Source organism: Beta vulgaris, chromosome 5 (genome assembly GCF_026745355.1).
Source record: "Beta vulgaris subsp. vulgaris cultivar EL10 chromosome 5, EL10.2, whole genome shotgun sequence".
NCBI lineage: Eukaryota > Viridiplantae > Streptophyta > Magnoliopsida > Caryophyllales > Amaranthaceae > Beta > Beta vulgaris.
Window position 1 is genome coordinate 36,557,602 of NC_079206.1, and position 27,487 is coordinate 36,585,088.

The window sequence follows — 27,487 nt, forward strand, 5'->3', positions numbered from 1 at the left end:
TGTTCTTTCAAAATTTGATTTTGTTTTGGTTGTTCATTCGAAATCTGGGCTTGTTCATTCGATTCTCTGTTTTTTTCCTTAGTCGAATTTTAGTTGGAAATTTGGGTTTTTGTTTTGAATTTTAGGGTTCAATTTAAGGGGTTTCTGGGATTAGTTTGCTCGAGAATTTAGGTTAAATTTGTTGTTGCACAAGTCTGTTGAATGTCCCTGTTGAATTTGGATCGAATGTTCCTGTTGAATCTCAAATTCATGGGTTTTTTTAGTTTAATTTTGCTAAAATTTCTCCTTTTTGGTTTTTAACGTTCATGTTTATCTGTTTAATTTTCCTGTTATTCGTGTTCAATTCTCTGTTTTTGTTGTTTCAGGTTGAAGTTGTTGTCCGTCCTGCTGATTGAAGATTGTTGTTTGAAGATTTTATTTGTATTAGGTTCCTGTTTGAAGATATATTTTCAATGTTTGAAGCTGATTGAAGATTTATTGACTGAAGCTGATGTTTTTCTGCTGTTTGAAGATTTTATTTGTATTAGTTGTTGAATGTTCCTATTAAATTAGGTTTTAAGGTTTTAGTTTTTTGTTTTTAATTCTTATTTGTATAATTCTAAATAAGATCCCTAGAAAGATTTTCAATTGCACATTTATAATAGTTTTTGTATCTTATATGTATATTTGAGACTTCATACTTGTAGTAGTAGTAGTTTGTAATAATTTCAAGTGTAGGAATATATTGGATTTCTATATCTAATTATTTGGGAATTCAAATGGTATCAAATTGTGTTATTGTTCTATTTTTTCGAGTTAAACCTTCAATCTAGGCTTTGGAATGAAATTAGCAACTCTAAATAGTTGCTATTTATTTTTAAAAAAAATATTTTTATTAAGAAATTACGACGAGAAAACTGGTCGTAAATGATAACTAATTGCGACGAGAAGTAAATCTGGTCGAAAAAGAGCAATTGCGATGAGTGACTAAATCTGGTTGTTAAGTTATTTGCGACGAAGCCTTTTAATTGCGACGACTGACGACCGCACGCGTTTCTCGTTGTAAAAGGCTTTTAACGACAAGAAATGGCCCTTTTACGACGAGAAATCTGGACGTAAATGATAGTTTTTCTTGTAGTGTGTGGGGTATAAGAATTTGCCAACCTTTGTGTATCCCTATTTGATTTGCCGACATATCTAGAAAAATACGTAACATATTTAAATGATTTTTGTGTTATAAAACAATAATTGAATTTTAAGAATTTTGTGGAGTTTAATCGTTCAAATAGGTTAGCTTAAAAATTAGATCAAATAAGGTAAATTTTATTTTATTTAGTTAACATGAATTATAGTTGAATTCAAGCGACTTAAAAATATCTTTAGATGCAACAATAATATATGTGATACTGAAAAAAATGGCTATCGAGACAACTAAATTCATGTGACATTAAATACATGGCTTTAGAGACAACTAACTACAGTTGATGCTGAAAAAATGGCTTTAGAGACAACTAAATTCATGTGACGCTAAATACATGGCTTTAGAGACAACTAACTACAGTTGATGCTGAAAAAATGGGTTTAGAGACAACTAAACTCATGTGACGCTAAATACATGGCTTTAGAGACAACTAACTACAGTTAATGCTAAAAAAAATGGCTTTAGAGACAATTAAATTCATGTGATGCTAAAAATATGGATTTAGAGACAACCAATATTCATGTTATGCCTAAAAACATAGGTTTTAGAGGCAACCAACATTCGTCTGATGTGAAATACTTTTAGAGGCACCAGAATATACTTGACACTAAAAACCATATAATTTAGAGGCAACCATGTTTATGTGATGGTAAAAGGGCGTTTTAGAGGCAAGTGGGCCAAATGATGTACCTCTTAGCCAATTTTTTTTTTTTTGTAATGTTAGATATATAAAAAAGGTAAATATAATGACATATTGGCAATTCAACTTAATACGAAAAAAAGAGAAATATAATGACCAAATTTGACTTACAAACTAAAACGAAAAATTAAGTATTATTATTGAATGACATTTATATCACCAATATTGCGTAATTAAAGGTAATATAATATTATAAAAAAACTAATCACTTTCGTTAGCTAAGTAATGCGACAAAACTCTGTTTGTAGGTGGTATAACACCTCATTCGTTTATGTTGATTTTTTCAAATGGAATTCGACATAAAAAATGAGCTCGGTGAGGCTCGCAATGAAGAAAATGTAGTGCCATATATTCTAGATCAATATAAATTCTAGAATACTTGATTGTAGAAAAAACATATTCCGACATATACCAATTATCCGAATTCAAATCTTCATCCGTTGCGACATCCTTGCAAACTTTATAGAATTGAGAATGGAATATTATTAATACCATACCTTCATGATAAAAAAAATTGAATGCTCCACTTTAGGATGCCAAAATTTTAAATTTCTAGGTGAAGATGGTGTGTCAAATGATTCATATTCATGCTTCATTCGAAATAATTTTAAGGTGGCTGGATGTATACAAAGATGTTTAGGGTTTATGAATTTTGAATTTGTAATGCAATGTAAATATGATTACATTATTTATAGTGAAAGCTCTAATTCGATTTTACTCCAATAACCTTATTGAAATATTCGAAATTCCTTGTTAAAGATTGATTGAATCAATCCCTAAAATCATGTCTTCCAATGTAGGAATGATTGAGATTTAGGTGATCAACTTGCACATGATTTAAGATTGTAATTGATTGAATTTCGCTTGATTGGAGGAGTTATTAAAAATTTTGGCCAATAGCCTTAGTGAAATGCATAACACATGGCAAATTTTTCTTGTTGGACAATGTTTTAATTGACAAAACTGCCACATAGGATTATTTTGGTTGAAATTGTCGAATTTGAGTGGCAAATGGCGAGAGGAATTTTGAATCTAACACGTAGGAGAAAATTATCAAGGTTTTTTTTTGAGGGGATTATCAAGGTTTATTAGTATATATAAATATAGATTAAAAGTTGAATTTGTGGCTGACACTCATGTTTTTCTCTATTCTTTTATTCTTACATATATTAATATATTACCCTCTACATATTTAAAATATCATTCGGGTAATTTTCATGTTAAAACTGTGTTAGCTATTATTAGTTATACCAATTAATAGGATATCATTTAATAATAAAATTACCTACAATATTCAATTGAATATTAAAAAAAGTATACAATTTATAGATCGCAATAACAAATCTAGTAATTAGACTACAAGACAAATACTTTCTCCATTCTTTTTCTACTGCAACATTGAGTTTTGGCATGATTTTTAAAGAAATAAAATAAATGAGTAGTTTAGCATAGAGATTCCCCTTTAATTAATTAGAGTAAAGAATAAGTAAATCAATAATAAAGTAAACGCAACTTTATGAGTTAATTTGAATAATTAATTATGGTTTTATTAACATAAAGTAAAGGCAATATTGTCAACTATAATTGTTTTTTTTACGAAAGGTGGAATGATCCTAATAGATGAAACTACCCAAAGTAGTAATTGTTGCAATAGAAAAATAACGGAGGAAGTATATAAATACAATGGTGTTGAAAATTCTCATTTCACAACAACACATAATCAACAATGTTAAAAAAAATGCAAAAAATAAACAACAACCTATACAATGCACGAGATTCAAAACTAGTTGGTTGATAAATCGGAAAGTCTTTAGTATTGCGAGTAGGATTTTTTGGTAAAAACTACCATAGTTTTTACAAGTTATTGAAATTACTACCTTTGTCATTTAATTTAACGACCTTTGTTATTTATAAAGTGAAATTATTACTACCTTATAATGGTATCCGTCTAATTTTTCATTCAGTGGGGTTCACTTTATATTTTGTCCTCACATATCCCTCATTTCCCATGTTTTTTTTTTGGCTCTTTATAAGCTACATAACAACTAGATTGTCTTCACCCCCCAAATTCACAAAATTTTCCCTTAATTGCGTTAGGGTTTATCGATTAAAATGGTGTGCTGTTGTTGCAATCAATTGATAAGGGGATTTCGCTTGTTTGATCATTATTACTACCATAAATTGAAGTAAGTTCTGTAAAAATGCAAATTTGGGTTCATATATTTGGGGAAATTAAGAATATTTGGGGAAATTGGGAAATTTTGGGCAAATTACGTTCGTTAATAGTTTTGTTGGGTTTAATAATTAAGTATTTTGCAATTGCAATATGTGGTGACGAAGGTAGGAGTAACAGGTCAGATATATAGAAAGAGAAAATAAAAAGGGAAAAAGGAGATATGGGGGTGCGTGGGTGAGAGGAATTAATAACAGTAAAGATGAAGATTATAGGGCATGCTTGGATTGAGGTATTGCATTAAGGGGGTAATAAAAGTCAAAGTAAGGTAAATTAAGGTGGTTATAAATGATTATGAAGGGAAATAAGTGATAATAAAGAGAATAAACTAGTATTGTTAGGAAGAGAAGGAATGAAAGCGAAAATTGTTACCCTCATCATGGAGGTAATAGTTACCTACCACTCCCCTAGGGGCTAGTGTAATTGTTACCGTCCTTTAGGAGGTTAGCTTCTTTCTCCCTCCTCTCTAATCATAACAACACTACTTCATCCCCTTGCAACCAATTCAACTCACTTTTATTTTCCTTTTATTTAAGATAGTTTGACTTTTATTACTCCCCTAATCCATTACCTTCAATCCAAGTAGCCAAAATGAGTCAATTTCGAACTATTGAGATGAATTCTAAATAGAAAAACATAATCGAGCCTTACTAAATAGAAAATTAGACGGATTCTGTTATAAGTTATCAATAATTTCACTTTGGAAATAACAAAAGGTTATTAAATTATAAAAAAATTAACTTGTAAGAGTAGTTTTTACCAAAAACAAGTTCCTTGAGAGCATGTTGTTTCTCACATCAGGATTGCGGGTTTTGCACGTGTGAGGCAAAATACTTTCTGTCTAGCTGTCGTTTAAACGGAAATAAGTACATGCACCCAAGTGCATGTAGAGCATGGTGCACCCTTTTTTCTAAACTACGTCGTTTTATCATTTTTAGAGTCTATAATTTTAAAAAATTATTGTTATTTGTTTCCTTAAATTTTGTAACTAATTAAAGATTCCTTTTTCAAATTTAAATTTAAAAGGGATATGTTCTTTTACCCTAAGTGTAGATGTTCATTTATTATATGTTCTTTTCATTATAACCTTTGTTCTTTTATAAATATAAATTTACGCGTTATTTAATTGTAAGTCGTGTGTTCGTTTTTAAAGTAGAAAAGTTGTTGAAAAAAGTTCGTATTCTTTTATATAAATGATATGTTTCTTTTGAGGGTTTCTCTTTGAGAGAATTTTTTCTCTCAAGAGTTTCTCCTTGGGAGGGTTTTAGACTAGCCTCCGTCGCTAGGTTTTCTTCTTTTTTTGAAGGTTTTTCCTTCATTCTTTCTTCTTTCTCTTTGTTTTTTCATCACTTTTCTTCTTGGTCTCAATTGTGAATCTTTGTAGGGGCTTCCACTGGTGTTTGTACCGGTGGTAAGCCCCAAAAACCTTTTTAATTGCTTCCAATAAGTATATCCCATCTTTAAAATGGTACTCCCTCCGTTGTTTTTAGATGTAACATTGGACTTTTCACATTTGTCGAGGCACAACTTTGACCGATAATATCTCTAGTTGTATAAAAGTAAAAATTATAAAAAATATATATTTGGAAAGTGTATACCGTGACGAACCAAACAAGATCCCACATGACTATATTTTTTCTTATGTATAAATAACAATTAATAGTCAAAGTGTATTGGATGAATAGTGTCCAAAGTCAACTTGTTACATCTAAAAAAAACGGAGGAAGTATTTATTTTAGGATATTCCATTTCTTTTTTTGTTTGTCTAATGAAGAAGGAAGATCTAACAATCATTATTCTCTATAAGGATCTAGAAGACCACATAAGTATTTTCACCCAAACGACCATGCATCAGCGGAAGTTAAGCCGAATCAGGGCGAACTCACAGATTGTATTGCTTCAGATGAAGTTTTTTATTAAGGCTATTTTTTATCAAATCTACAATGTATCTAGTTCTAAGGTATTATCCCTTATGAATGAAATTATTTTTTTTCCTGTCAAAAAATAAATAAATATAATGTATAAATCCATGCTTTGTCGTTTAAACACGTAACTACTCATAAACAGATTGGACCCGGAATTGAATTGAAAAGATATAGCAAAGATAAATTCAATCGGAGTAATCTGAGACAGTATTGCGATTCCTTTTGTTTTCCTGAATTTACGTTTGTGATAAATTTAGATATACGTGATCTGTTATAGGGTGATAAAGGGAAGTAAAATTGGAAGAGAGGAAGAGAATGGAAGGTCCTAGCAATGGGGGAATGTTATACCACGAAGTCCAAGAAGCAAAGCTGTGTGCTGTGCATTGTGTGAATACAGTTTTACAAGGCCCTTTCTTTTCTGAGTTCGATTTGGCAGCACTCGCTTCCGATCTCGATCGGACGGAGAGGCAGATGATGATGCAATCTACTGTTGGTGCTGGGGACTTTCGCACCGACGAGTCGCACAACGTTTCCTTAGGTGGTGATTTCAGCATCCAGGTAACATCAGTTATTGCTTAATGCTATTGCCAATTGTGGTGCTGTATTTTCAATTTTTGAAAGTTTTTCAACTGTTTGGATTGCTGACACAATATAAAGCGAGTTTTTTTTTTCCTTATTTTGAAAGATTAGGAATATAGATATGGTTTTCCGAATGAGGAAATTTGGATGGTAGGCAGCTGGACACTAATGTTAATAGTGAATTGTAACTTTGGGGTGGTTGCGTGTAATTGGGTGATACCGATTGTTTATGTTCATTTCCACGCTACTACACACAATCATTTGATAAATAGGTGGTCATTACAACGCTTGAAATCGTTGAACACATTCAACAATTAGATTTGTGCCCTAATAAAGCAATGATGTAATAGAATTGGATTAGGAAACAACTGTGGAAACTCGTATGGACAAAAACCTTGACTAGTAGGGGATTGGCAAGCCATATCAAAATTAATGGGTGACAACTTCAGCCTTTAGTGCACAAGGAGAGTCCACAAGGTGATAGTTGACACCACTAGGCACGACCATTCCAAGCCATATCTTATCTTGTTTGCCTTTTGACCGTCTTGCTCCTTTTTGGTACACCACCATCCAACTCATCGTCGAGCAAAATAGGTTCATTTGACCTTCTTACACTTAAAACCACATGTTCCACACTGACCAAGAGAATAACTTGTGAAGGCACCCTTCTCCTATGAAGGGCAATATTGTTGCCATCATAACCACACATCAACCGATAGCACAACATTACACCTAGCAAACCGCTAAACCATCACTCCTAACGTTTAAGAATAACCAAGTTCTCTCACGAGTCACGACCTTAATTTACATTACACAAAAAGTTTCAAATGTAACGAACTAACAATAGCCAAATCATCATGCTCCACCCCGAAGAACGTCCTTTCCTTAACGAAGAATGTTTGGATAAACATTGAATTCCACACTTTTATAGGTGTGCTGTCTTCATATTGTGCATACTCTATCACCCATTACCTTTGAGATATTGAATTTATGCATATGGTTCCCATCCAAGGTCTGTTATGCATGAAGTTTTGACGAAAGAGCTCTATGTGATCTTGTATATTCTTTGCGACCTTCATTTGTCTCTTACTAGTTGGTTTTAGTGTGCAATATTCTTGTTCATGTCCTATGACTCACAAATCACACTTGCTGTCTTGTACGAGTGCTTCCCTCACCTTTCCATGAAGACCATTCTTTAAGAAATTTGCTAAGGGGGGGCCCTCGTGGAAGGCCTGGCTTAAGAAAAAAAGAAAAAACTTGAATTTATGCTTAAAGAGCGAGATGGCTTAAGGATGAACCTCATTCAGATATTGAATTTATGCATATGGTTCCCATCCAAGGTCCGTTACGCATGAAATTTTGACGAAAGAGCTCTATGTGATCTTATATATTCTTTGCAACCTTCATTTGTCTCTTACTAGTTGGTTTAGTGTGCAATATTCTTGTTGATGTCCCATGACTCACAAATCACAATTGCTGTCTTGTACGAGTCCTTCCCTCACCTTTCCATCAAGACGATTCTTTAAGAAATTTGCTAAGGGGGAGCCCTTCGTGGAAGGCTTGGCTTAGGTAAAAAAGAAAAAACCTGAATTCATGGTTAAAGAGCGAGATGGCTTAAGGATGAACCTCATTCAGGCTTAACAAAAGTTAAAATTAGGTGCTAATCAAGAGGAGAAATGAGCACTTTAATGTAGGAGATGAAGTTTACGAGAAGTTGCAACCTTATTGGCAATAATCTATTGATAGGAGACTATTTGCGAAGTCTTTTTTTTTTTTTTTTTTTTTTACCAAGGATACTTTAAGCAATCTACTTTAAATTATGTTGGAAGAAACCATGAGCTAGCAGAGTTAGGTTGCGTTTTCTTCACCGTTGAAAATAAGTTCCAAGTCTAATAAGAGATTAGTTTGGATAAGTTTTAATAAATTCTAATAATTTCTAATATATTCCAAAAGTTGAGAAAAATACTGTAAGTTTTGATAAGTTCTAACACCTTATCACATAAGTTTCAATAAGTTTTGATTAGATCATATAAGTTCTAACAAGTTCAAATAAGTTTCGATAAGTTCACCTCGAATAAATTTAGGTTTTAGAAACTATTGGGGATGTTTGAATTTCTGAAGTATTTGGGAATCTGAATGCTTGTTGTAGAATAGCTCAACCTAACGGCTACCATTGTTTATAAACTGAGTTTTGTATAATCTTGTGGGTCCGTGGGTATTTAATTTGATGTGAGTTTGGAATGGACACAAAGCTTCTTGAAGGAGCATGGTCATGCGGGAAGTGGTTGAAAGATTGGCTTTTTTTGTATGGTCTTCTTGCATCATAACTGACTTTGCAATCTAGTATTATGAAGCAAGTGAAATGATGCTAAATTTTAAGCTTCACCAATTGGCCTATTTGTTAAAAGTTTTTATGGGCATAAAGCTGATAACAAATGTGAAATTACTCCAAACAACAATTATGAATTTAGTGGAACTAAGTTCTGTTCCCCATTTATGTTTCTAGCAAAAAAGTTTTTAATTAATTTTATACCACTTGCGGAAAAATTGGAATGATCCGAGCCACTAGAAAGCGTAGAGGATTTGTTAGCATCCATCTATCATCATCAATCAACTATCTCTCTACATTTGTGTTCTTATGTTTCTCTTCTTAATCTCTTCAAAAGAAAAGCAAACTCTAATTAGTTATAAGAACTGGTCTAGATTAAGTAGTATATTAGTCTAGTTATTAGGTTCTTTGGCATGGCTAGAGTTAGCACATAGGAAAATCTAAATCCACATCGAAATAGTATGCTTCCGAACATGATGGAGCAAATTTTGGTCTGAACTATTGCATAATGATTACTTAAATACATAGAATGTTTATGAAAAAAAAGCATGAGTGCCCATTTTGATGACCTTTTCAGCTATAAGTGAGGCAATTTTAATGTGTTCCATATGTTATAATTATGATAATATGAGAATTACTTAGATGATTACTTAAAATGTGAGCCACAAGCTCACACACAAACTTAGCGAGAGCTTTAACAATTAGGCCTTAAAATTATATAGGGATTACGAACTTAATATGGTAATAAGCTAGTGGTAAAATATGGTAATAAGCTGAAATCTTTAAAGAGTGCCACAACCACCTCAGTAGCATTATAAATGATTGAGGCCGAATCTTATGGACAATACTGTAATAACACTCCAGATTCTCAGTTCATTACATTTACAAAGTAACTTTGATATGATGTGTCTACGCTATAGTACTTTGAATATATAGGTTGGAATGTGCATGATGGAAATGGTTAACTCATCCTACACTTGGCCACCAAAATTGCTTGCTTGGGCTCCAAATGGACATATAGGATTACTGAGCTTAATGCGGGAACATAAATTTTGAATTAAAAGTTATAATGATGGAATGACATGTTACAAGTTGATGGGAAGGCGATAAATAACAAATACACTTTGGTTGAGTATGAGCGTAAATCATGAACATAATATTGTTTTAGGGTTGTAGGATAGCTCTAATATCCCATGCCTTACTATAGATTTTCGCCATAAATGATGTACTTATTAGCTTCCCTTGCATTTCATTTTACTATGATATCTTCAATTTGTTGGAGGGTTTCTACCAGTTAATAGTGCACTTGGATGTTAGTGGTTATTAATGGAGCAGCGAGTCGGTGTTTATTGGATTATGTTTTCATATCTTAAGTTATTTAGTTGTTTTTATGGCTATTAATTTGGTTGTACTCATTAAATGAAGTAATTGAAAAGCAAGCAAGTTAAAGCTTCTGATTTTTGTTTTATACATTTGTTTAACATAGGTGTCTCTTTATTAAAATGAATTTGTTTTTACGTTTTGCTCCTATACTCTCATCTTAACATCTTTTTAGCACCATGTTGAGTAAATGATTCCAAATAATCAACTATTATTTCGGAGTTTGCGGTTGTTAATATTTTGGGTTTGTTGAAGTCCTTCTAATTGTTAATAACGTACTAGATGTTAGTGGTCATTAGTGGAATAGTGGGTCTACGTTTATGAGATTATGTTTCATATTATTAGTTAGTTAGTTGCTTTCATAGTATTACGAATATGATTTAACATATGGAATGAATTAATTAAAAAGGAAGCAAGGTAAAACCTCTTACTTTTCTACGTGTGTTTGAAACATAACTTTCTCTTTATTGAATGATTCTGTTTATACATTTACGCGATTATACTCTCATTGTATCTTTGTTTAGCACCAATATGTTGTTAGAATAATCTAGGGAAGATCCTGACATAGAGGAAATCCAAAAAAAAAAAAGTTTGCAAGAGTAAAATAGAGAGGACGAGGAAGTGTTTAGTCATGGCTAAATATGGTCCCAATACCTTGTCTCAACACTTCATTCCAATGTGTAAGGGGGGAAATTTTTATTCACAGAGTCTTAAGATGAAGACTTTGTTCAAGTCCCAAGAGTTATGCGTCATGGTGGAACAATATTCTGCCCCCAATCAGCAATGAATAATGAGATTTATCTTTAAATTGCAGCCCCATTGACATCCAAGTAACCATAGGATAGACAATAACTTTTTAGTGACGAAAAGGTTATTGCCAATAAACTTACACTCTCAATCTAAGAATTTGACTATGAAAAATAAAGAATCAAGAAGAATTCTTGTCTAGGTTGTTTGTAATTGTTCGCCAAATGAAATTATCGTGATAATGTTATTAGTGAGACTATTGTGGGAAAGGTGTCGAAAGACTTAAATAGTGACTATAAACATGTTCTTATGCAATATTGTAGTCAAATGACTTAATGATTTGAAGAGTTCCTTGATGGCTCTTGAAATACGAATAAGTAAGTCTGTTAATGAAGAAGTGAAAGAAAAGGCCTTTTATGTGAAGGGCACTCTTTGTATTATAACTTTATAAGTGAGAGATTGAAGGAAGTCGTTATGGCGGAGACGATTTCCATGGATGTGGCCATGGTCATGGACTCATGGTAGAGAAGGGGCCCTATTCCATAGTTAGAAGCTAATCATTGGCCAAAGATAGTGGCTAGTTGGAGTAATCAAACTTAGCTAAGCATGTTTAAGGACAAGAGAGTAAGCTCTTCTAAAGTGTAAATGTGTGTGTTTATGTGGTAGTGTTGTGGGTGGTCATTCCATATTACAAATTGGATAGTCAGCATATGGATTTTGATTTTGAAAGTCATGGATTTTGAATCAAGGAGGAATATTCCTTAAATGATTCCAAATAATTAGTTATTATTTAGGAGCATGTGGTTTTTTTTTATTTTCAATTTGTTAGGGTTCCTTTAGGAGTTAATAACGTAGTGGATGGTAGTGGGTTTTAGTGGAGTAGTGTGTCTATGTTTATGGAATTATGTTGCCATATTATTAGTTAATTAGTTGCTTCCCTAATATTATAATTATGGATGTACTCATGAAATGAATTAATTGAAAAGCAAGCAAGGTAAAATCACATGCTGAAAATGGATGAGAAATGGCTGCTGCCCAGATGAGAACAAGAAGTAGAAATCCCACTGGAACCTGTGGGCAGCAATCTGGTCCAATGAAAAGCTTGCTTACCTAGGTTTACTTTCTTATTATTGGACCAAATTAAGCATGCAGATTAAGCAGCTCAATGACCTAGCTAGGAGCTCCTAAGCTTGCTCAAATAGCTCTCAAAAACCAGATTTACCAAACCCGAAAAAACAGTTTCCTACTTATTCATGATTAAGTTTTTACTAAGCTAATTAGTGAATGTAAACATAATTAAACACTAATTATCTACTTGATAAAAATTAACTAACACTTAAACAAAATTAGTGCTACTCAATTCCAATTAACTCTCTTAATCTTGGCTAGACAAAACTAGATCCTTGTTATGATTACTCGTAACACACGTTCTTTACCCATGGATGGTATGATTTCCCCTCCTCGTCGCTTGACTCAATAATATCTCCTCCCTTTGGTTGTCTTCACCATCTAAGCCCTTAAATTCCCTTCTTGATCCTCAAGATTAACCTAGGTAGCATCGATACGCATACAGGGACGGGTACGAAAAGCGGCAAAATCAAGCTTAAACCCTTCCTCCTCCTTACATTCAAAATAAAAACTCAAACCACACCCGTGAAGATGAGAAAGAAGAAAGAGTGGAGCATGGCTATGTGTGTGACTTCCGTGCTGCTTGCCGGTGAGGCTTGGTGGCCGGTGAAGATGAAAGAAAGGGGTTGCACGACTTCCGAGAGAGTGAGAGAGTGTGAAAGACAGAATTGAACTGGGGAAAATCGTAGGAAACCCTAGATCTACAAGGCTGGGTACGTCTCTCACAAGCCCCAATAGTACCGAAATTCCGCGTGGCCGTACCCAAGACCATTTAACATATCCATATTTTTTAGTTTGTTTTGGGGACGAATCCTTGCCGTACCGTACCGGGTATATGATTTGGACCTCAAGAGGCATAACCGTACTTCATTGAGATTAACCATATCCATAGATTAAAGAAAGTTATGGATATCTTTGGATTAATAAGGCCTTTCCATTCTACATCTAGTCATTTGACTTGGATATTGCTGTAACAATATGTTTGTAGTCAATGTGCAGACCATGTTTTACAAGTTGTGACCTATTGAGCCAGTTTCAAGTCAGTGACGCTAAAAGTTAAGACACCCTAAAGTAGGGACTTACATAGGTTAATCAATAGTTTAGACCTTTTAAAAATAATCACCCTAAGTTCAGACCTCTATTGTCAATTTCTATGCTGCACATAGACGGATGAGGGTAAGGGTGTAGATTCGAGTGAGTACGGGGACAAAAAACGACAAGATTTTGAAATTTTAGGAATGGGTACGCGTACCCATACAGGATATGTATCGTATTGAGTATGGGTATAGGTACGAGTACGTGACCTAGAAGAAGTATCCATGCTACATAGGTCAATTTTTCCCTAGTTTTATTATCACCATATGCATTTGGTTAATTATTTCAAACACTCTTTGACAAAAAATTTTGCACTCGTTATTTATATATTATAGCCAAATAAACCTAGAAAAAAAGTGGGGGATCCTTTTGTGATTAGATGGTAAGGAGGTGTCGTGCATCAACGGCAGAATCATGGATCATCTCCATAGAGTTTTTTACGAGTAGAGAGCTACTCCCTCTGTATTTTTTTATCTTTCCTACTTTGACTTTGCACGTTTGCCAATGCACTTATTCTACGTTAAATATCTTTCATTACATATTAGTAAAAATTGTAATAGTTGAATATTAATAAAGTACTCATTGAGACGAATCAAACAAGACCCCACATGACTATATTTTTTCTTATATATCGAGAAAAATATAAAAGATTCTCTCTACTTGTGAATAGTGTCAAGATTCTAAGTGAGAAAGATAAAAAAATACAGAGGGAGTAAATGGCAAGAAGAAAGAACATTATTAGCTAATTGCAACACAGTTTCAAGTTGCTTATTGGAGTAGTCAACAAGCATTGCTAGGAAGAAGACAATCAACTAAAGATAACTCAATAAATGGGAGGGGAAAGAGGGTAACTTATATTGATAACTCAAAGGATACTTTTCATTACAAAAATAATCCACTTTCGAGACGTGAAGCTCTCCCAACTCCCAAGGCTCTAATGCAAGTGAATAGTTTTCCAGAAACCCATTCTATTCTCTTTGCTCTTATTGATAGACTAGTCTTAGGTAATTTCCTCCTTTCTTGCTGTACTATCTCTGCCATTCTTCTGCTGTAATCATTGCACTTATGGTGACTCTCTGGTGCTGACTCATCAGATTATTCTCTGCATACTTCTTAGCTGTCATTCTTTGCTGCGGTATGGTAGTATAGGCTTGGTGTGTAGCATTACCCTCCCCCCCCCCCAAAGAGCCGTCTTGTCCTCGTGGTGAACAGAGGGAAACCTGAGATTGATGGTATCAAAATTGCCACTTAATGAGGATTTCAGTGTGAGGCCCAGCTGTAGCAGATTGGGAGGTTCTGATATCAAGGAGTGCTTGTGGTTCCACCACCAAGATTGGATCAGTTGATTAGGGGTGACCGGGGTGGGGGGGTCAGCTAGGTGATGCTGGAAGGTTTCCCAGTGATTTTTTCAGTTGAGGGACATGGAAGTTAGGTTGTATCTTTGCGTCAGGGGGTAACATCAATTTATAGGCTACTTTTTCCACAGCATGTAGGACTTCAAATGTATCATTGTACCTAGGTGAGAGCTTTTCATTCATCTTTTTGGTAAGTGACTTTTTGCCTATATGGTTATAACTTGAGATACATCATATCTCCTGTAGCAAAAGAGACTTCCCTCTTGTGGCTTTGTTCATTCTGCTTCTTTCTTTGTTGTGCTTTAATCAGAGGTGCCTTAAGATCATCTAAGATAGCATCCCTTTCGATCGGCTGCTCCTCTGACGATGAGACCATTGTGTTGCCTTGGTAATGTTTGGTGAGGGAAGGGGAGCCCTTCCATATAAGGCCTTGAAGGGTGTGCATTGAGTGGAAAATGGGTGCTGGTACTTTACTAATACTTAGCCCAATGGTGTCCCATTGACGAAGCCTTATATTAAAAAGCGCTCCAAGGCGCGCCTAGGAGGTGCGAATCCAGGCACTTAGGAAAATGCATCCGATATGCCAGGCGAGGTTACCTACGGCCGGCGTGCGCCTCAAGGCGAGGGGGAGGGCGCTCACCTTCTGTAGAGAAGCGAGGGAGATAAGGAATTCTGAATAAAAAAACAAAAAGTTGAACTAAATATCTCGAATTAAGTCTTATCCGGATTGTTACACTCTAAATCGACACAAATTCTTAAAGTAATTGCATGACTTCGGGCCTCAATTTCTAACCTAAATCAAAAGCTATAATGGGGTCGAAACCCTAATTTGCTATCCAGTCAAAATTTAACGTGGCTGGCGACATATATTGTGACAGAAACACCCGAATATTCTTAAACTGTGGTAGTCACCTTTATTCCTACCTCCGATGGCCGCCGACTGGAAGTACTTCAGATCTGCCGAGAGGTTTTTCTTTTCTGTGTGGATGTTTTTCTCTTACTGAGCCACTAAGAGCTGATTTTTTTAAAAACGTGTGTTTCTTTCAAAGTCTACTTATTACTTTTTAGTCTGCCAAGCCTCGTTTTAATTTTTGAGCTGCACTATCTCTTGTTTGCTGTCACTTTTGTATTGATTATTTTTCCTTACCTCTACTTTTCTGCCACAACTTCTGGGGACCTATTAACCATACCAAAAAGAAAAAAACAACTGAAATATTAAAGCAGAAATTTTTAGGGTCTTTTAAGTCAAACTTTATAACAGAGTATTTTTTTCAAAAATAAAGAGGACGCGCCTTGCCTACGGGATGTGCGCGCCTTCGCCTTGTGCCTCCCTTCTCCTTCCCCTTGCGCTTTGTGCCTCGGTGCGCCTTATGCCTTTTGAAACTAAGGATGAAGCAACATAGGTAGGCTTCCATAATCTTGTTGACTACCTGAGACTCTGGGGGGTATGTAGTGCTTATGTGAAGTTGCGTACCCTGGAGTATCAAAAGTTCTTTTCAGAAAAGGCTTAGGAAAACTGTATCCCTGTCAGAAACTATGGTACTGGGTGTGTCATATAATCTGATTACATCTTTGTTGAAAGTAACAGCTATAGACAAGGCAGTGAAGGAATGTTTGTGATAAAATGGGCATACTTGGCTGCAACTACGACGTGTCCCTTGCCTTGAGAGGGGGAAGAGCCTGCACAAAATTCGTTGCTGATATCTTCAAGCACCTGTGAAGGAATAGGCAAAAGTTGGAGTAAACCCCCTGGGCTAAGTGAAGAACGCTTTTGCTGTTGGCAAACACGACACTCTTGAACATATTTGCCGCATGTCTTCTCATTCCAATCCAGAACCATTCCCCTACCCGCCTCTGGTATGTTTATAACTCCCCTGAGTGTCCCCCTAATGGTGAATTATGGTTATCATGCAGCACCACCCGTGAGTATCTGGGAAGTACTATCCTTCCCTTGTACTGAAGGATGCCATAGTATATCGTTGTGGGTGGGGCTTGCCTTCATGTTTCTCACTCATAAGTTAGCAGATGAATGGGTCTTGCTTAACTGGGTTCTAACTGTAGGTAAAAGGGTCTCCCATGGTAGAGTTCAAGATGTCATAAGGGCTGTCAGTTCCCATCCTGATTCCCTTGTGTAGAGAATGCATCAGCAACAACATTTGTGTCCCTCTGTAGCTTATGTTAAAAGTGAACCCCAATAGCTTACTCACCCACCTACTCATCCCCTATCTCTTTGCTCCATCAAAAATTTCAAGACCTTTTTGGTCTGCCTTGATTTTGAACCTCCTAACAAAAAGATGATTTCTCCATTTTTGCACTGCTAGCACTTAAATGGACTTTTATCTGGCCCTTGGTCCTAGCATCTGATTGTAGAAAGCTATGGGGTGATTCGCTTGAGACAAACACTGCCCCCAACCCATAGCTTGACACATCAGTTTCCATTGTATAGACTTTGTGAAATCTGGCATGGCTAGAATGAGAACTTAGATCATGGCCTGTTTCAAGGCTTCCAATACATCCGTAGCCTCTTAGGACAAAGCAAAAGAGTCTTTTTTCAACTGATCAGTTGCCTGCAGTTTTGGCATATCCCCTAGCAAATCTTCTCTACAGCGTGTTAAGCCCAAAAAATCCCTTAACTCGGCCAGTGTGTCATTGCTGTGATCATTTGATGGTCTACAGATACACCTGCCCTGAGATGATATGGCCTAAATAGGCTATTTTATTTTCTCCAAATCCACATCTTTTTGGGTTGGCGTATAGTGAGTATTATGTTAAGGTTTGTAAGACAAGGGCAAGGTGTTCGTGTTTTTATGGGGTTGGGGCAATATGTAAGGATGTGATAATAAAAGACAACCACTAATTTTTTGAGGAATGGTCTGAAGACCTCATTCCTGAGGGACTGGAAGATGGCTTGGGCTTTGGTATTTGGTAAGGCTAAAGAGCATTATGAAATTATAGTTCCCTTGATGGGTCTGAAAAGCAGTCTTTCGATTCATCTCCTTGTGTCATCCTTATTTGGTGATAACCAGATGGGTGAAAATGGTTGCTCCCTTCTATTCATCTAGAAGTTCATCAATAACTGGGATGGGGGGTACTTGTCAGATCATTGTTTGCTATGGATTTCCTTTAGTATCTCTTCTCACATAGATGATTAGTGGTCTGGTAGTAGAAACTTCGTATTTAGCATAATAATCTACTCAATGTTCTCCCTTGATTCAAAATCTACGACTTTCAAAAAGTAATTCCATCTGCCATCATTGTTCTTTTTTTCAAGAGTCCAATTTAGAGTAGGACTCATTACCCACGACATTGCAACTCAACACACACTCACACTATAGAAGAGCTATTCTAGTCTTCAACATTTTGTGCGAAATTTGATTGCTCCTTTTTCGTCTCTTTCTTTTGACCAACAGTTGGCCTATTTGTGCCCATATTGCTTACAATATCAACACTCACCATCGAATCAAGAATGTTGTGTACCATGACCATGAACATGGATGTGTCCACAAAGTTCGTCTTTGCCATAACGACTTCATTTTCCTTTTCATTATTGCCCATTCACTTAAAAGACTTTTTCTTCTACTTTTCATTAGAAGACCTTAGGAAAAGCTAAGGGAGTGCAAAGATGATTGGAGGGTGTGAGAAACGATATGAAGAAATCAGGTTTGCGAGAGCATATAGTGCTTGACAAATCATAATGGAGGCAAATGATTTGATGTAATCTTGATTCTTGAGTCATGCAGCCGAGCTCTTCCGAATGTGATGAAGGCTCTGACGTTGTGGCTTTCGTCGTTGCAGATTTTGTCAGTGTCTTGTTGCGATTGTTTATATCTATCTTAAAGTTTATGGTTTTTGGTTGACGTAGAAAGCTCTAAGATATTCTATGTTCTAGTTACGGACAGTAATTCACCCTTGGAATGCCCTTAGAGGTAGAAGTAAACTAATATTGGTCTTATATTTTGATTTTCCATTTGGAACGAGTCCGATGATGTTCAGTAAATAGTGACCTCCTCAGGATAATACGAGGCTTGTTATCCAGGAGTTCGATTGATCAGGTTCAGACCATGAAGGAAGGTTCAGAAGGGCCTGGCAGCATTTAAGGCTTCCGGACCAATTCCACTTCTAGCTATCTCGTGTCTAAGCCCATGTAAACCCATACTCAGATTACATAGATGGCCAAGGCATCAACTGCTGGAAGAAAAATGTGTTCACATAGGGTGGCAGGTCAAGTACCTCCTCCTGTTGACCATATCCAAGCTTGCAGATCAGAATGGGAAATACCCTGGTTCCAGGGCAGTCATAATGAGAATTGAGAGGCTTGAGAGCAGGCTCTTTTGCAGCACTTTCTGATGCATCTACTCTGTGTTCGGAGGACGAGGAACTTTGGCTGGCCAACTCTTGCCATTCGGTTAAGCCCTAGTCTCTGTGTACTTGTCATGGTTGATAATGTCCTTGTTCAGGATTTTTTTTTTTTGAAAGGGGGGGGGTGGGGGGGGGGTGGGGGGGGGGGGGGTGGGGGGGGGGTGGGGGGGTGGGGGGGGGGGGGGGTGGGGGGGGGTGGGGGGGGGGTTATGCGTGCTAAACTTCTGCAAATATCAAGTGTCCAAGAACCTCGCAATGAATGATACGTATGAGAACACTCACAACACTTTAAGGTTTTTATTGTGGAATATGAAATTATGGATGCATGGAGAACGTTTATTTGAGATGGATGGATGATTTATTAGACCATGGAAATCGTACTCTTGGGAGTTTGCTTACTGTTCCTATTCCTAATAAGTCAAGGACCCTTAGGCTCAACATTTCAAATTTTATACAACACTAGCTTGCTTGAACATTAAGTAGTTTACACAAGTTATCACGTATTGGACAACAAGTTTTATTAATTTGATTCTTAGTTTTGTCAAGCACCTACTACATACTCCTTGCCTACGTAAAACTTGCTTGCATAGGGAAGGTTCCCTACGCTCTGCAACGATCAGGCAAGACCTCTCCCATGAAACTATACCTACAATATTTCCGAGGATATGAAGCCTTTGGTTCATCTCTTAGAAACTAGCTATCATCATTGCATATCATAATGTTCATGCTTTTCAATGGTGACTCACTGAAATGTGTTGTTCTTAATTAAGTTAAATCTGTTGGGAAAAATAGGTCAGTCAAGAGAAAGGTGTTGGCAGGGGGGTGGGGAGTTGTTTGCAGAGGGTGGTCGCAACGGGGGTGGGGATTGTTAGCAGGGGGGTGAGGGTGGGCGAGGGATTGTTGGCAGGGGGTAGAGGTGGATGTAGGAAAGGTGTTGTTCGCAACAGGGATAGGGATTGTTAGCAAGGGGAGGGGGTGGGGGTGGTTGCAGCCGACAAAGGGGCACGGTTGTTAGGAGGGGTGGGGGTTCTTGGTGACTGGTGAGGCAGGGGAGGAAAGGAGGAAGGAAGAGAAATTAGAGCATTAAAAGAGAAAAATGAAAAAAAAAAATTGTAGGATGCTTCTTGTCAGTCAAGAGAGACTTTACCATGGTGGATCTCATTGTAAGGCTGGGGCTAGCAGTTTATTTCTTGTTTAGGCAGCACTGCGTGCCACGAAGATCTCTCATGTATAATCCATCAAAAAAAAAAAAAACTTGGAGGCTTACTGAGATAAAGGAGAACAAATCCTTCTTGTCATAGCCACAAATAATCTTTAACCTCCAATACTTCAAGATCTTTTTGTTGGAAAGTGTTCTAGTTGAAAAGCTCTAACGTGTGAGGTCAATATTTTATGGTACTTTTTCAGTTTTCGTAACCCAATTGTTGGACATTTAATTTATGGCTATCACATCTTCTCGTTCCTTTTTTTTCCCTTGTGTGCACGCGTGCGTGCTTGCTGTGTAATCTTTGACACCAAGTTTCATGTGTATGAAAATACAAGAAATTGAAAACTTTGGGTTTATGATGATGCACGTGTGAAGGAATCATAATCTAGTTATACTTGTCAATTTGAGGCACAAGGATATGAAGCTATATCTAGAATTCTTGAGGATGACCCACCATGAACACTTTAAAGTCTATGCACCAATTGTAGGACAAGGGACTTAAAGCGTATTGCGAATGAAGAAAAGGTCTGAATAGGCTTAAATCACCAATTTTATCGTAAGAAAATGTATGCAAGTATGACATTTAGAGGAAAAATATAGTTTGTAACCAAGGAACTGTAATTTTCTTTATTCATATTGATTGTGTCTTATTATTTGTATTTAGAAAAGGAAAATGATATATGCAATCCTTTGTATATAAGGAGCTTAAAGTGGAAATGTCAAGCATCTATCACACCAATCGATGCGTGATTTTGTCCTATGTTGCTCGGACTCGGGTACCCATGTCCGACACGGGTACGTGTTCAAGTGTCCGACTCGGTTATTTTTAGAACTTTTTTAAATTTTTGGCCCAAAGTGAAGTGTCCAACCCATGTCCCAGTGTCGAGGATCCGCCATGGGTACTTGAGGTGAAATGAAGAGTCCGAGCAACATAAATTTTGTCATAAAGTTCTAAACTAATACCTGCTTTGTGATCTTTCCCATTTGTCACCGTAATTTAGGAATGTGAAATATATCATAATATGTGTTTAATACTTGTATTAGAAAGCACTTTCTATGTTTTTTTTATCTTTCTTACTTGGAATCTTGACACAATATTTGGAAAGAATTTTCTTAACTTTTTTCAATTTATAGAAAAATAGTCACGTGGTGTCTTGTTTGATTTGTCTCCATTAATAATTTATTAATATTAAATTGTTATAATTTTACTATTACGTAATGAAAGATATTTAACTTCAAAGAGGTGCATTAGGAGAGGGCCACAGGAAAGTGAGAATAAAAAAAAGAAAAAGAGGGGGTCCCTCTGTGTCTTTTTTGTTCTTCCTACTTAGAAAATCTTCTAATTTTATTTTCAATATATAAGGAAAATATAGTAATGTACAGTCTTGTTTGATTCGTCTCATCTCGCATGAGTACTTTGTAAATATTCAATCGTTATATTTTTTACTAAGGTTACTAATATGATAATATCTAATGAAAGATATTTAAGGTTAAAGAAGTGCATTGACAAATGGGCATAGTTAAAGTAGCAAGAACAAAAAAGTACATAGAGAATAAATGATATTTCCATTTTTTAGACAAAACAATATTAATTGAAGGTTTTTTGTAAATTCTAATAATTTCACCCAATAAAATTAACTAAAATGAACAAAAGTAACCAATATGATTACAACAAACTATATATTTCCTCCGTTCTGAAATAAATGAAACATTACTCTAAAAAAGCTCACACGTTAAAGAGAAAAGTGTTCCACTTATTTCAACGGAAAAAGTATGTATAGAGTAAAGGGATTTGAAATAGGAACAATTTTTTTGGGAGATGTAAAATAAGATCAAAACTATATTATGAGACGAAAGCAGTCCCATATAAGGAATTGAATTTAATGCTTATTGTTGGCTTAGAGGGGTGCATATATCAACTGTTTAAAATATATATGACCAATAAAACTGTGCTTTTTTCTTTCATATAAATCAAAATAGTTACGATAAAATATATTAATATATAAACAATTCTTGAATATTATTTGAAAAATTTAAGCAAATATTCTTGTCGGAAGTATCCATGTTCTTAATTCTAACGAATGCAAATATTTAGCCTAAATGTCCGAATCTTACAAATTTTTTTCAACATAATGTGGTGTTGTGTTGTAGTCTAGTTTCTCGTAACTGTGATTCGGTTTCTAAATTTTTTTTCAACATACTGTAGGTCTTGCAGAAGGCCTTGGAGGTGTGGGATTTGCAGGTCATTCCTTTGGATTCGCCGGTGGCTGAACCAGCCCAAGTTGACCCTGAGCTTGAAAATGCCTTTATATGCCATTTGCAGGATCACTGGTTTTCCATAAGAAAGGTAAATGGGGAGTGGTATAATTTTGATAGCTTATATGCGGCTCCAGAGCACCTTTCCAAGTTCTACCTTTCTGCTTATCTTGACTCACTAAAAGGTGCTGGCTGGAGTATCTTCCTTGTGAGGGGAAACTTTCCAAGAGAGTGTCCTCTTTCATCTTCCGAAGCTTTGAATGGGTATGGTCAGTGGTTGACTTCTGAAGATTGTGTGAGGATATTAAAATCCTGTAACTCAAAGGGTGAATCATCGCGCCCCCTTGATCCAATCAGGAGGCAGCCTACTGACCAGTTCACATCACTTTCTGAGGCAGAACTTCTTGCCATGGAGGACGAAGATTTAAAAGCTGCTATAGCTGCCAGCTTGATGGATTCTGCCCCTGCCATCCCCAGCTCAAAATTTGATCTCTGTTCTACAGAGAAATCAAATTGAGTGTGTGTACTGCATATAAACACACCCCAGTTCAAGTTGTGCTTCGTACTACATGTCTTTGTTAGGATGACTGAGCTCTTCCATGCTTGTAATGCCTTTGTGCTTGCCGTGTATGCGTTTAATGGGGGCTCATCATATCTAACTCAACAATATACGTCGCATAAGCTATTGTGCCAGTGGCAAAAAAAACCTTAAGAATTTCCACTGCGAGGTAGAATGTCAATTTTTCCCTTCTTTCCCTGTCAGGCATCACAGTATGTAACCTGCAGCGTGCGTAATACAATTTGATTTGCTTGCAAGGTGGTTTTAGAGTTGAAACCACAGCTTGTAGTCGGTTGTGTTCGTGATTCCCTTGATTCATTAACCAGGTAAATTTAGGGGCCGTTTGGTTTATAGAGGGGAAAGGGTAAGGGTTTAAGAAACAGAAACAAGGAGAATGGAAAGGCAAACCCTTAGATTTAATATGTTGTTTGTTTAAGATATCTAAGGAAAACCCTTATATCACCACCTCTCCACCTCCTCCACCACCACCACCACACTTTTACTTCAAAAAAAATCTATTTGCTGCCACCCCCGCCCCTTCTTTCGGCGCCGCCTCCCCCACCACCGCCCTCTCCTTTCAGCGGCGCCTCCCTCACCGCCTCTTCTTCTTTTGGCGTTGCTTCCCCTTCCCCTTCTCCTTCCTTCGGCGTCGTTGCCCCACACCTTCCTTTTTCGCTGTTGATTTTGGTTTAGGGTAGTGGGTGGGTTTTCGAGGGTATGGGTTTTTGGGTTTGGTAGCAGTAGCAGTGGGTTTTCGGGAATGGGGGTGGGTTTTTGGGTGCGGTGGTGGTGTTTTCCGGAATGGGGGTGGGTTTTCGGGTGAGGTGGTGGGGTTTTCGGGAATGGGGGTGGGTTTTCGGGTGCGGTGGTGGTGTTTCGAGAACGGGGTGGGTTTTTGGGTTTGGGGTGGTGTTCGGGTGGTTGGCGTGGGGCTGGTGTCGGCGGTTGGCGTGGTTTTGGTGGTGACGGTGGCGACGAGAGGTGGTGTCGGTGGCTGGGGGTAGTGGGTTGGTGGATGGTGCGGTGGTTTAGTGGTTGGGGTGGTTGTTCTAGTGGTTGGGGTGGTGGTCAATCATTGGTCAAAGTGACCATGGAGTAGAGGAGGGAAAGGGTAAGTGAAACCTTGGGGGGGTGTGGGTAATGGAAGTAGAGGAGTTTGGGGGAAAGGGAAGGGTAAAGGGAATGATTAAAATGTGCTAACAAACAACAAGTAAGGGAATCAACCTATTTGTTTCCCTTACCCTTTCCTAAAAACCCCAAACCAAACGCTCCCTTAATGTTGAACTCCAAACGCAAGTGCGCAAAAAAAAAAAAAATAAAAAAAAAAAAAAAAAATAAAAAAAAAATCAAGCAGATTTTAAGTCTCTCGTCGAATAAGACGTGATGCGTGCGTGACTAATGTGATGAATATATTACTTTGTTGAAATTTGAAGATTCAATGCTCCAAACCATACTGCTAGTGGTGTTAAAATACGTTCTCAAACAGGTTCTGGGTATACCCAGGACGAACCAGGTCAGATCCGGACGGGTCAAGATTTTGTCAGTCAATGTTCCAAGTCGTGATTGGTCAGGTTTTGTTCAACTAGATCGATCACATTTGATTCATGTTATTGCCGGGTGTCGAACAGGTCTGAACATTTCATTTACAAGTCAATCAATTATCGGGTATGATCGCTTGTGGAAAATTTTTAACCGGGTTTGTGCAAGTCGTATTTGGGTTTCATGTACGCTTGGGTACAGTGAAGTCTACTCGGTCCGAATCACTAATGATCTTAGTTCAGTCATTGTGAAGCATCGGGTACATCCGCTATTAAACGTTAATTCAACTTCAGTTGGCTCTTTGTCGGGTCATTTTTGATCTTCTTATGGATTTTGTAAATGAATCATATTATTAAAAACATTAAGATCGACATATACATACATATGTAAGTGTGCGACAAATATATGGATGATAACAAAAAACTAATAAAACACTATATTGCTTACCGTGATGTTTAGGAAGTTTTTCCTTGAATAATGCAAAAGTGAGTTTTAATTCCAAAAATATGCCCCAAGAAAATAAAATTCCCTGCGTACCGTCCATGTAGGACGGCACGCGAGAATTTTTTTTTTCTACTTAAGTAAAACCGCTACTTGAAGTAGCGGTTAACATTAATATTTTTATTTTATTTTATTTTATAAAATGCTACTCCAGGTAGCGGTTTACTTAAATCCCCAACTCCAGAGTTTGATATGTGCTTGCAACATTTTGCCCAGGCAAACCGCTACTCAGGGTGGTTTATATATATAAACCGCAACTTGAGATAGCAGTTTATGTGTTTAAACTGCTACTTAAAGTAGCGGTTTATTTTAAAATAAACCCCTACTGTGAGTAGCGGTTTACGTAGGCAAAAACAAAAAAAACAGTTTCTCGTGTGCCGTCCTACGTGGACGGTACGCAGGGAATTTTTTTTTTTGGCATATTTCTGGAATTAAAACCCACTTTTGCATTATTCAAGGAAAAAATTCTGATGTTTAGTGTATTCTCTTAGTCAACTCTTATTTCGACTAATCAATTGTATAAAACCACTCTAATGGATGAAAGAATACAACGACTTTTCATATGTGCTAATATTATATATTATAACCAACGACAATAATAACGAGTAGACGATCAATTCCAAGGTTTATATAAATGATTTATTATTATAAGTATCATAATTGATATATAGGTTTGTAAATAGCTATGCTGATAATGATAATAATAATAATAATAATAATAATAATAATAATAATAATAATAAAAAAAAATGTAAAGCTATGATGATAATGATAATAGTACAAAAAATAACAGTAATAGTAACAATGTTGACAATAGCAATAGCGATACAAATAAGAACAACAATACTAACAACAATCACAATATAAATAGTAATAGTAGCAACAATGCTAATAATAGCAATAGCAATAACAATAACAAACATATATAACATGGTATATATGTATTATGTTGTGATTATATATGATGAAGTATAAACAAACTATTTTATCAATATGTTTAATCATTTTAGTAGTACATTGATATTAATATAACTGTAAAATCATTGTAATACTATATTGATTATAAATTAGTACATGACTGTTATGATATTATAACAGATGGCAATCATATATTCATACAACAACCGTTCAAATGAGGTCTAACCGCCTAAGTGATTATAACGAGAGTTAATTAATATGTTGTACAATAATAACAATAAACATATCAATATCTTATATAAATGAACCATAAGTCAATAAGTTTTCAAGTACATACTAGTTAGTAACGTGTTAATTAGCAACCATATGTTAACTTAGCATTTAGTCAGTTACTCACTTAGAATTATACCAACCCAGTAACTCACTAAATTGTTTCATGATAATTGAAAGAAGTTGTTACTAGATAAGATTAATGAATGTATCAATATAGATTATAAGCTAATTCAAGAACAATACAATATTTTATCTAATAGTCTTCATGTAAAATGCATTTTGAAACTAAAAACATATATTTGGATTGAAACAAGTTGTTATTTGACGAGATCAATAAATGTATCATTGTAAGTCGATAATCTATGTCAATGTAATACTACATATAAGTTTACTTAAGTAAATATAATTATACTATTACTTAATTGGGTAATAGACTGATAGTTGTATAAGTAATGCTATAAAAAGTCTAATTAAAAATTAGAAACTCAATTCATAACTCTAATTAAATAATACTTAAACACTAATCATAATAATTTCAATAAAAATAACCAAAATTTGAAATTAATAAAATAATTGACTAAAATTAAAGTTAAAAGTTACTAAACCAAGACAAGAATTAGTAAGATTATAAAAAATATAAGATTGTCAATCATGTGATAAATCATCAATCCATGTGTTAGGTCATTCTCTTTTCCTACTGGTCAAAGATTAATATCATGGATCATGAATTAGAACCTTTGATTTGAGAAGGATCAAAATCTAACCATCAATCTCTCAAAGACTCAAACCCATCTCCCATTTCCCTTGTTTCTCTTCCATCTCTCCTCTCTAAAACCCTAATCCCCATCCCTCTCTGATCTGCCACCTCCTATTCCTTCTGTCATTCTCTCTTCTCAGCCTACCATCCCCTCAACCACCCACTCGGCCACTCCTCTATCGCTACAATCTCAACCACCCCACGACATTGGTCGTCGAAGACTGTACTACCACCTCCCACTCCGTCACTCATTTTAATTATCAATTCATAACTCAATCAAACCCCAAATGAACTCCTCTCATTCCCTGTCAATTGTCATCCTTCTCTTCGTGTCTTCATAATCAAAAGCCAAAGCAAGTTTCACATCTGATTTCCAGTTGTTTCCTTAAAGATTGTAGTTAACTACCCTAAATTGAGATTAGACTAAAGAAACCCAAACAAAACACCAATTTTCATATCACTCTCGT

At 36.0% G+C, this 27,487-nt stretch overlaps 1 protein-coding gene across 1 annotated transcript; it reads left to right on the top strand.

Moving 5' to 3' along the window:
- Nucleotides 1-6,158: 6,158 nt before the first annotated feature.
- LOC104893824 (ataxin-3 homolog) lies at nt 6,159-23,289 on the top strand. The gene is made up of 2 exons (XM_010679963.4): nt 6,159-6,596; nt 22,424-23,289. The coding sequence occupies exons 1-2, from the start codon at nt 6,354-6,356 to the stop codon at nt 22,988-22,990; spliced, it is 810 nt and encodes a 269-aa protein (XP_010678265.1). The 5' UTR covers nt 6,159-6,353; the 3' UTR covers nt 22,991-23,289.
- The last annotated feature ends 4,198 nt before the right edge of the window (nt 23,290-27,487 follow it).